This window comes from Thunnus maccoyii, chromosome 12, assembly GCF_910596095.1.
Source record: "Thunnus maccoyii chromosome 12, fThuMac1.1, whole genome shotgun sequence".
NCBI lineage: Eukaryota > Metazoa > Chordata > Actinopteri > Scombriformes > Scombridae > Thunnus > Thunnus maccoyii.
The window spans coordinates 8,713,263-8,725,275 of record NC_056544.1 but is presented as its reverse complement, the minus strand read 5'-3'; the positions used below and the strand labels follow the sequence as shown (position 1 = coordinate 8,725,275).

Here is a 12,013-nt window from a genome sequence, read left to right as displayed (position 1 = left end):
GTCTAGTTCACTAACGTACAGTACTATTGATTTCCTGATTTTATTTTGAATTGCCATTTACCACAAAGGGGAGTCTGCATCTCTCCAGTCATTCGTCACCATGGCTGAAGGCTCGGAATGTGAACGCTTGGATATCAGGTAGCTAGGTTCTTTTTATTAATGGTTGTTTTTTCTCTCTCATTGTGATTAGCTGCTGGGTGTTGGCGAGTGTCTCAATCTGTCCTTATTTGATTTTCACTAAAAAGGATCTTCACAAAAAAAAGTGAGGTATTTAAAATGAAGTGATTCCAGTATTCCACTTTTAGTACCAAGCATGTGTGCCAAGTTTTAAGCATGTTTTGATGGTTATTGGGACAATATCGTTCATTGCAATTATTTTGGACAGGATAATTGTCATAAACATGAAATGTTCATATCGTTCCATGCTCCAACACTGGGCTACTCACAGCCACAGGTTGAAAGACTAGAGCTTCTTCCCATAGTTTGAAAGTTAAGCTCTCTTTTTATATCTGAAACAAAAATTTCAACTATTTGCCTGTGCCTAGTCTTGTAAGCACAATCTGGTGCAGACATACAGTAATGTATTATCTAGATCTGGTACATCTCTGTTTTTTTGACAAACTGTTTTTTCTTTGTCGCTCTGTCGTCTAAGTTTCCCTCTCTCTCTTGGTTTGTCACACACACACACACATACACACACTCACACTCAGGGCCACAGGGTACAGTGTGTTTTGTTGTCTCTCTTATCTACTGTTACTCAGCTCACTCACTCACTTCTTCTGCGTAGAGGGGGACCGGAAGAGCAGCTTACATATTGACCAGACACACACACACATTCTACACCCACACCAGTGTAGAGTGATGATGCAATTCTGCTGGCTTTGTGGCAGGTCCGTGACAGAGCCTACATCGCCCACACACACACACACACACACGCACACACACACGCATACTTGCACGCCCACACTTATTGTGCCCCTGCTTGCCACACAAATACAAAACTACATTCATCTGTTTTCAGTTTGATGCAGGTTAGTGAACAGAGAATGGGATCAAAACTCCCATAACAATCTTAAATGATGCATTTTAAGGCATTAAAACTGGGAAAATATCTTCATTTTTCTCAATGGCGGGTTATTTTTTACTAATCTTTCTTTATTGTTATATATTTTTAGGCATTTTTATACCTTTTTATAAGAGAGTGACAGTATAGAGATGACAGGAAATGAGGGGAGGAAGAGATGGGGAATTATGCAACAAAGGTTTGCTGCTAGAAGTGAAGACGTTGCGGTTATACAGCATGTGTCTTAACCAGTAGACTACCGGGACATTAGAAGTTTTCTAACTTATTTAATTGGTCTTTCCGAAACCTGTAGATGCTCTTACTGCACATTGTGGAGGTGATGAATTGATTGATGATTTGGCTGTTTGTACATATAAATATATAGGTATAGATTTTGTGTTGTATGTGTCGTAATGTCCTGTTCCTTCCTTTTAAAATGCTATCTGTCAAGCTGTTTCTGAAGCCGTGGTGAGCGTGTGGATAGAAATCATTAAGCTGACATTTGACTTTTTCTCATTGCCAAGCTGGATAAACAGTTTGTCAGTTCATGGGAGGGATGTCTGTTTTTTTTTCCAGATATGGAGGAGATGACCTATCTGGAAGCTGCAGACATTACAGAGAATTATTAACATCCATTCTGGTGTCTGTTTGAGCAACAGCCTGCAGCATTTGAATGAATCACTTGCCATCTGGACTAACTTTTTAAATGCTCTGAAAATGAATGAAATTCAAATATTATTTCAATGTGATTTTAGTTTTTTGATGTTCCTTCACTGAACACCTCCTTCATAGTTGTGGAGAAATGACAACAGCAGTTGCTTTAGAATGATGTAAAAGTCACATGTGCTGATTATTATCAGACTGACTTAGGGACCAAATGCTATTAAAATAGCCTAAATCAGGATTTAAATTGATTAAATTTGATTTTTTTAAAAGTTTGAGTTACAGTACCTAGGCGAAATCTGAGCTACTTACATTTGCAGATTGAACATAAATGCTTAATACCAGTTTTAAATGTCTGATTTTATGCCAGTTTTTCTTCTTATCATTGCCTCATTCTGCCCCCATGTGGCCAGATGGGGAATTGACAGTTGTCTCAGATATACCAACAACATAACTGCACATATGTATACTTGCTTTATTCCAGAGTGAAATTTGTGATCGTCTAACTTTGCACGTTCATATTACCCAGACATTGCTGCTAAGAAGAAGTGTGCATGGTGTCTAACAATATGCTACTGTATGTTTAAATAAACAAAAGTCCCTCTTCATAGTTAGCTCGGATTTGATGCAATTTTAAGCTAGAGATGGAGGATCAGAGGTTAGTAGGGCAGGACAACATGGTTTAAATCAATGTCACAGTGGTAAAAGTATTTTTTTTATATTGATACAGCAAATGTATGCAACATCTCATATAAAATAATTAAGTTAATGTCAGAAAAAAACTCAGCACAGATGTAAAAGAACTTAATAAACAATATTTATTAGTTAATCTAATTCAAATTAGCTTAGAATCAGTAATATGATCAACAGAACTTTGTAGAACAGTAACATAATGTTGATAATTGATAATATTCATTGATGTAATATTGCCCAGCCCTATGTGCACTTTAAATGGAAGGAACCATATGTGGGAGCTGACTTGAAGCCAGGACAGCAGGGTTGGCATGTGAGCTCAGGGTGTGAATGAGTTTGTATGTTCGGTGTCACTTCAATGACACATACACACACACACACAAAGCCCCTGGCATGATGTATGACCAGGCATCCAGATGGCAGTGAAACACTGAGAGCTTTAGCTCCTGATGATTTGCATAGCTCATCACCTGTGCCCTTGGCACAAATGCACACATAGATTTAGCGAGACATTGGGACCCTCGTCCCGTCCTCCTGTCCCCCTAATCCTGTCCTCTGCTGCCCTGCACAGAACTGTGTTGCCCCGCAGGCTTTAGCTCGCCTCTTAAATCCCACCTGTTCAGCCTGAAGGGACAGGAGAAAGCCAACACCTCACACACTGCTGTCCCAATACTTCAAAGACAGCATGAGAGCTGAGGATTATATAGCATGAAGGTCTATTTCTCTCTCTCTCTGTCACACACACACACACTCACACACATATTCCTTCTCATCTCTCTCTCACACACACACACACCTCTGTCCACAGTGGATTTGTTGAGCGTGCCCCTCCACCTCTGATTCAGCCGAAGTGGAAATCTTTCTGGGAAAGGGGTGATGAGAGAGGATTTGTTGAGGATTGAGTATTGGTTATATTGTGAGTTGTACAGTAAATGGAAGTCATTAAGAGGTTTGACTCTGCCTAACCCTGATAGATCCAATCTGAACCTGCTGGGTAGAGGGCAGGCCATCTTTCAACCACACACTCGACATTAGCCTAATGTCAAGTGTGTTTAAGTAAACCTAATCATTAGGTTTACTTAAATGTATGTACTATACATTTAAATTAGCTGCTTATTTGAAGAATTTTATTAGGATAGAAGTAACGGCTGCAGCAAAATTGGTTTCTCTTCCTTTCTTCTGGTATTTGATACACATTTTTCAGAAATTTTGTAGATTTACATAATGTTACCTGACACTAAATAGATGTACTGCAATGTTGTCTTTGTTTTGGCTTTGTATGCTGGAAGATATCTCGCTGTAGATTTGATGTTGGACGTAGAAGTGTTTTTTAATCCCTTGTCGGATGGGCTGAATGTAGAGCTGAAACCGTTAATCGATGGATCGACTAACAACTATTTTTCAGTTAATAGTTTCAATCATTTCTCAAGCAAAAAGGCCAAAAAGGCTTTGTCATATATGATAGTAAATTAATATATTTGGGGTTCCGGCTGTTGGTTGGATAAAACAAACACATTTGAATATGTCACGTTGCACTTTGGGAAGTTAAAATGAATAGTATTAACTAACTAATACACTTTTTTCTGTTTCTAAATTGAATATGTTTGGGTTTTGGACTATTGGTTGGACAAAAGACAATTGAAGAACGGTAACTTAGGACAGGAAATTTTGACTATTTTCTGATATTTTTTAGACTAAACGAAGCAGCAAATATTCACATTTGAGAACCTGGAACCAGACAAATGTTTGGCGTTTGAGATTGATGATAAATCAATCAATAGTTGATCATTCATTTTCTTTTGATCAACTCACTTATTCATTGATAAATTGTTTAAACTTTTAGGAACTTTTTTTCCAAGATAAATGTGGATTGAGGTATTATGGACTTTGAAAAAACATTTGTGTGTGACCCCAATCTACTCTTTATCTCCACAATGGGGATTTGCTGACATATTCCAGTGATGATGTACCATGTTTGTACTTAAAAATCTTATTAAGGTTTTTGAGCATATGGTGAGGATTTAGGGAGAGAGAGGTTTAGTTTTGACTGATGGCATGTGGATCAGCAGTCAGGTTTTTTATCCCACTGGTGTTGTGATGAAGGTGAAGATAAAAAATATATAAGATGAATGTACCGTTACTCCACAGTCCACACCCTGATCACAGCTAGATCAGCTTCCCCACTGGCCGATGACGTTTTCACTTTCAACATTTTCTCAGAAGCACTGACCTCAGCACAGACATTGGTAAATCTTAACGTCTCTTTTTGTAATGGTGATTAGTGAATCATCTGGTAGCATGTCCGGCATTTTTCACCCTCAGGGAGGTGAAGTCATCGCCAAAGTCAACAAGATTTGATCTCTGACCACAATTAGTGGGTGGGTGTTGCTACTATGACTTACAAGAAGAAATATTTCTTTTGAATGGGCGCTTTTCAATGTCAGGAGACCAGATTGGTTGTAAAGAGGATTCATGTGGCAGAATATTCCCAACGTAAACAGGTCTGTAACCCATTTTAAGTTCACTGCTATATCACTTAGAATCATACAGATGTTAAAGGGGAACTTCCCATCTCTTTTTTCTTATTTTCCCAAAGATACTGAAGTTTCCCTTTTAAGTATTTTTTTCTTGAGCTATCAGTCTGTCATCATTAGAATAGTAACCTTTTCTTTTATTAGTACAGATATTACTTGGCAAGAATACATGATTGTACATGATTACAAAGCGTATTGATGTTGGCAGGACTTGATATTTGTGTTGACAATGAGTTCTGAGAGACTAGAGAGAAATCTTTCAAACTGTGTGATGGATCTCACCTCAAGTCTTATGTGCCTGTAACTGAACACTGACTTTAGATGTTTAAAACTGCATTGTTGCCTTATAATTTATAAAGTCTCCAGGAAGAACTCCACTAATTTCACATATAAATGTCCGTTCACTAGTTATTGATAGTACTGGGAGCTTGTGAAAACAGTTATAACAGTATAATGTCTTCTGTGATTCTGGAGGAGCTTTGTCAAATATGAAAAAATAACTGCTGATTATGTCATGAGGGTTATCTCAACTTGGGCTTGATGACTACATTTATAAAGAAAGCCTGCGTTACAAACCTGGTAGTGGAAATTGATAGACATGCACATTTAACAGATAGGAAGAGTCTAACAATGAAATGCACTATGAATTATGGGAAGTGTAGGATCCAGTGTTTCTGGAGCTTGATAGGGATTAAATGTCAGCATCCAGCATCTTAGCCTCTAAAATGATTATTTGATTATCAAAATAGTTTCTGATTAATTTTCTAATCGTTGCAGCTCTTTTTTTTTTTTTTTTTTTAAATCTCTTTCAAGTCCCCCGACTTCATGGATGTGAAATATTAAATCACTGGAGATGTACAGAAAATCTATATTAGTATATTAGGGTCCTAAATTACATTAAATCTTTGGAAACTCGTGTTTTTTGTGATGATGATGATGATGATGATGATGATGACAATGATTATGATGATGATGATGATGATGATTATTATACTTCAGTCGTCACTTTCTTTGATTTTCTCATGGAAACATATTTTAGTATAATATATCCTATTCAATCATTAGATTGATTTCTTATGTGGCCAGAGCCCAAAGTGATGTGTTACGTAGGATACCTTTAGTAGGATACTTAAATGTTTTTGATTGTGGAAATTTTAGGGCATCAGTTTGGGCTGTGTTAACTTGTGATTGTGATTTATCATTATTTATTCCTTTATTTTTTTTATTCATTTTTAGAATAAATGATTAATTAGTTAACTGAAAAATTCTTCAACAGAATAAATGATCATTTTAGCAAGTAGACAGCAGAAAATATTTTTCCTGTTGTTTCTTAACCTTGGAACCCTTATCAGTCGGTGAAAACAGATATAACATATATCAACATATTCTAATATTTATAAAGTAGCTCCAAAGAAAATACTTTCCACTGAGGCATGACATTCATGTAGGCGAACACACACACACACACAGATACCGTACACCATAACTACTTCTGCCGTACTGTCCAGTTACTACACTGATTATATTTCCACCCTGCGAGCCCTACACCAGCAGTAGATATCAAGGATTTCATCCTGCTCCTGTTCAAAAGCTTACTGCTGCCCCCAGAGCCTGCAGTCTACCCACCAACAGTCGTAAAGCGACGGGAGGGACAGAGGAGTCACCGTCCCTGAAGTTATGAAGGACTCTAAAAGTTCTCCTAAAGGGAGGGTTTAAATGGCCTGTGATGTTGGGGCTGGGAACGTTGCATCGTTACACCCACAGCCTGTCTGCTCTAATTCTCCTTGCTCTCCATCATGGGGAGAGAGAAGGCGTTTACATGTTTTAACAGGCTCAGCTTTACCTTCCCCCTGACACACGATGGCTGACAAATGAAGCCGCTGGGGTCAAAGGTGGAAGCCCCAGCATTTCATTATTGAAGGGGTTTTCCAGGTTTGGGAAATGTTGCGTATTATGGAATCAGGGATGTTAACGGTGGGGGTGTGGTGCTCCAAGTAATTGATATCTTTGGGAAAGTTTTATGCCACATTTAAAGAGATACAAAAATAGTTTTAAAAGGGAACTTTTTTAAGAGCAATGTGTAACTGGAACCAAGCATAGAAACGTTTTTTTCACTGTTAGAAATAAAATATTTGCACATTCCCATTGATAGACAGTTCATAGTATAAAAAGGAAACGTAGAGTTCAGGAACAAAAATTGCTTGGTAATATGAATAAGTGGAAAATGATGACATGCAAATACACATTTTTTTTTCCATAATAAAGACTATTGTCAAATAAAGGCAAATTTTTTATTGAGGGAATATTTTTCCTTTTTTTTGTATATTTCAGAACACATGAAGTGTGTGTGTTTTGTGTCGACTTTAATATTTTCACACTTTGATTTGAATGCTGGTTAAATGAATTATATGAGTGGTGGGGCCCAAAAATTCCCACAATTGTTAAAAAAACTGTCATTAAATCTTTCAGTAGTACTTATCTAATCCCTTTCACAGTCATCTCCTTGAGATGCAATACATTTGTTGCGCTTCTCCCATTCCTGGAAATATTTCCTGTGGTTATCTTTTGTCACCATGTCCAGAGCCTCCTGCGTTTCTTTCTAGATCTCTTCCACGGTGGCGAATCTTCTGCCTTTCAGTCCCAGTTTGCCGTCAGGCAGCGTAATCCGATAACTACACCCTACTCCTGTGCTATCGATGGCTTCCAGGAATCTTTGGGTCCCCCCTCGTACATTAATGAATAAATCAGAGTTTCTGGCCACAAAATTGATTATCCCAGGAAGCAACAAGGGTTGTTGTCAGTTGTTTTTTTACAATGTGCTGAAGGATAAACAGCATCTGTTTGTCTCCCCTCATGTAAATGAAGATTAGATGTGTACTGTAGCACAGACAGCTAAAAAAAAGTTTCTTCTGCAAAATATTTCCCACAGAAACGCTTTCAAATTCAAGTTGCAGCAAGAAGAAAAATGTTTTTCAAATGATTATTTTCATACTGCCCAGCCTTGCCCTCTAGTCTTATCAAACATACAGTCTGTAATGGAGTGTTTTAACTTCATCAGAGGGACACCACAGCTCAGCCCGGCTCCCTTTATCACAGCCTTAATTGGCCAACATGTCCCTCCACTGTCTTCCTGTCTTTCCCCTACTGCTTGTCGTATCTACTGCTGTGTGTTGCTCTTTGTAACTTTGGTCCACTGTCTTGTGTATTTTATATTTAATATGATTGTTGTTGGATTGTGTTTAGTTTTTTTTTTTGTACTTGTTTTACCTTAAACGTATCTTTCCCTCTGTACATAGTGTACACAAAACACCAAGACAAGCAGATGAGATGATTCCTTGTTCCATTAATTATATCTTTTTAAAAAGGGAAAGAAATAATGAAATAATGCAGTTAAAAGCATGAGGAGTGAGAGGTTGAAAAAAAAAAGCTGACAAGACTCAAACTACATAATCCTCCCTTCATTTTCCAGTAGAGTGTACATGAAGAGATGGAAGAAAGGATACATTGACAGACTGTGGAGGGAATGAGAGTGTCAGAGATGTTGGGGTACTGTAGTAGGAGTCTGTAGTCTTGGTGAAACTGGCAAAGCGAGGCTGTAAGCCTTTGCGATTTGCACTGAGATCGGATAGGCTGCCTGACCAGCCTGACCAGTAAGGATCATTGACTTTGGATTCAGCTGTAAGAAAGAGAGGTGAACAACACAACAGCACACCGGAGGAACCAGTAAACAAAACCATATCCAGAAACAGATTCATTCAGTCCTACACCTGGTTCATGTATGACATTGTGGTAATTTGAATTGTGATGGTCGGAAATGGTGTTGATGCCTCTAAAGCATGGAGAAAATATTATTATGTCCAGTGCTTACCACAGAGGTTTAGGGGTCTGACTGAATAGCTGTATATTGCGTCTGCATGCATGCATAGCATGTGTTTTGTGTTGTAGCCGGTGTTTTGGTGTTTCAGTTTTATAGAAATATTTGCGTTCTGCATTCAAGCATGTGTTTTTTGCAGTGTGATATTGTGTGCTGCTTACATATGTGACAGCAGGCCTCCAGAGGAGCAGATTCAACAACAGAGCAGGCGAGAGGCAGAGGAATGAGAGCAAAAAAGTGAATGTTGCTCAGCGGGCTGCGAATAACCGGCCTGAGGACATCAACAGGACTGGAATGAACGAGAGAGAGAGAGAGAGAGAGAGAGAGGGAGAGAGAGAGAGAGAGGGAGAGGGAGGGAAAGGGAGGGAGAATAAAGGGATGGTTGGGGCAAAAGGAGAGTCAGAAATGAGATGGGAGGAGGGAGATAGAAAGAAGGCAAGTGTTTAGGATGGAAAATGGAGAATAAAGAGTGAATGACATGGACTAAAGGGTGGAGAAGAAGGCGTATGAGTCAGGGAGCACTGTGTAATGCTGTCATTTAGATGCGTTAAAGGCTTTGCTCTGTGGCATCACTGCTTCGACTGCAATGTTAGTCACACTACAACTTGGGAAAGACCAGGAGGTACTGTCATTCACGTGCACACACACACGCGTACACACACACACACACACACATTGTTCTTTTATTCTATTTTCCCCTTCATCCAGATGTCCACTCAGCAAGGATCCAGATGGCCTGGATACCCTCTCTATAGTAGAGAGGTGCTTTTGACGCACACACGCAAACACACACAAAGCAGCATGGCCGTGTTTTTCTCCCTCTCAGAGGGAAGATTAACTCTCCTCATTAGGGCTCCCCCGCCTCTCGCCTCTCGCCCTCGTCTCTCCTCCCCCTCCCTCCCCTGTCGGCCTGCCTCGCCGTCATTGGCTGCTTCTATCAGGACCACCGCTGACTGGATCGCAGCGACTACAGGACACAGGAGAGCGGGGAGGAGGTGGGATGGGGTTGATGTTGCCACGGTAATAGAGGAGGCGACCACTCACCAAACCATCGAGCCGGGGCTGAAATGGAAAAAAAAAAAATCAAGTGGAGGGGTGTGGAAAGCGGGTTAGAGGGTGAGGGACTGAAAGGAGGAGAGGGGGGTAAAAACAATAACAACAACAGCGAGGGATTAGGCATTGACCGAGCAATCAGGAAGTCCATTTAGGACAAAGCAGCGTTAAAAATCCTCCCAGACTTTAGTCGTGATCGTCAGAGCTGAGCTGCCAGTCAGATTGGACAACTGCTCAAGATCTGTGGGGGGGAAAAAAAAAGAGAAGCACACACAAAGGAAGGATGAAATAAAACAGGTGAAAAAATGAAAAACGGCTCCTGGATGATCGTTCTCCTTTGCTGCTGTGATATTTCACTCTCAGCGATGAGTGAGAGAAGGTAAGCTGGCCGAAGTGATGCCTGGAGCACAGAAATAGAAACAGAGAGAGAGGGGCATCGCTGGATATGAAGAGCATGCGTCAGCACTAAGGCACACAAGAGGACTCGGGGAGAGAGAGAGAGAGAGAGACAGTGACAGCAGAGATGAGTGAGGTGGAGAGCGAGGTAGAGCGTGGGAGATTGAGGGTAGAGGTCATTACTGTGGTGTGAGATGGGACGACAGAAATAGAGCCTGCCGGATTTGTCACCTCCAGTGCCACACCTTGGCTGCAACATCCCAGCACTGCAGCAGCTCTGCTGAGGACCCACAAATGAGATTTCCTTATCTAGAAGGACAATAACAATCAATAAGTTAATTTTAAAAGGTCAGTTTTGCACCTTGTTTTGCACCTTGGATGCTTCCTGAATGTTCAAGCCACTGACATTTGAGGACAAACTGTGCTTGTTTTAAAAAAAACGAATCGTCTTCTATTTTTCTTCAGAAGAGGAAGAATTCTTGCCTGCACACAACAATGCAAAATGGGGACTATGTTCATTCTGCAAGAATTATCATCTGCAGCTCGCCGGAGGAATGCATTACCTTTTACAGACTGTTCGGTCAGTGAACACAGCTCTGTTATCACTGTGAAAATATGAGGAACCCATTGTCCGGCCATTTTCAAGGAAAGCTGACTCAACCCTAAATGAGGAAGACAATGAAGGTGGGAGTATTGCAGGTGTAGAGCGACAGTATATTACATGGATTATTAGAAATACTGTTTGAGGCTATATAAAATAAAGCAGTAGTGTTCTGTGGATGTCATGCAGAGTACTGTACTTGTCTTCCCAATGACAGCACAAAGCTTGAAGTGGGCTGACTGACCGACCGACCGACTAAGCGTGCTCACTGGCTGCTGGCTGGCCATCCGACTGGAGCTGTGGCTATTTGAGGATTTTGAGGACGCGTAGCCCCGGGCAGGTACCGGCTGGGTGTCAGAGCCCCACCATGGGGGAGACGGCAGAATACCAGAGGCTGCAGGACACGTCAGAGTCTGACTACCAACGCCTGCCCAGCGATGACGAAGAGGTAGACCTATATAGTTTCCTTCATCATAGTAGTGATCCTGTCACACAGTGTTGGTCAAACATGGATGTTTGTATCAGACAGTATAAACAGTGAGCTGAAATTTCAACTGGTATTATGAATCCTGTCACAGGAAAATGAAATGGTGTGAGATGATGGCTCTGTTGTGTGGGTTTCTGAGGAAAGCATAATTTTAACTGAACAGAAAATTAATTTTACGTAGGAAAGAACATTTGGTTAATATTCAGAAGGAACGGTTTTCCTGTGACATTCATGACACTTATGTGTATTTTTTCCAGTGTGTTTTTGGGTTAGCTCCTGATTAAGTAGCAGGCAGGGAGGTACAGTATTATTTCAAGTAATTTATTCTGTAAAAAATTTGTCAAGACAGGCCTTTTTAGCGGATAACATTTTCACTTGTCACAGCAGGAAAAGCTCAGGTGTAAAATTAGTGAAGGCTGAATTCCATTTAGCTGCTTCAGTTTCAAGGTCCTGGTATTGTGCACGCTGGCTCACTTTCTCACTGTCGTGACTTATTGGGACAGTTGAGTAGAGCGGATCATTATATGATCATCATTGATGTAATTAGAAACACCTGTGCTTTTCCAGCTAGAGTCTGCTGTAAACAGGCCCGTTGGATTGTGCAAATACATTCTGTATCATAAATCTCATTCATCTGTCACACAGAACC

At 40.2% G+C, this 12,013-nt stretch overlaps 1 protein-coding gene across 5 annotated transcripts in view; it reads left to right on the top strand.

Annotated features, from left to right (window-relative positions):
- The window catches only part of tnk2b (tyrosine kinase, non-receptor, 2b), a 62,937-nt gene that overhangs the window by 14,562 nt on the left and 36,362 nt on the right, over positions 1–12,013 (top strand). For 3 of the 5 annotated variants that reach the window (XM_042428942.1, XM_042428939.1, XM_042428940.1), the window contains exon 3: positions 11,095–11,325. The exons of 1 other annotated variant lie outside the window; for it this stretch is intronic. In XM_042428942.1, coding sequence (XP_042284876.1) covers positions 11,245–11,325 — 81 coding nt within the window. In that variant the 5' untranslated portion in view covers positions 11,095–11,244. Of the gene's footprint in view, positions 1–10,457; positions 10,961–11,094; positions 11,326–12,013 lie in introns of those variants that run through there. One more of the 5 variants, XM_042428941.1, reaches the window with a different exon arrangement.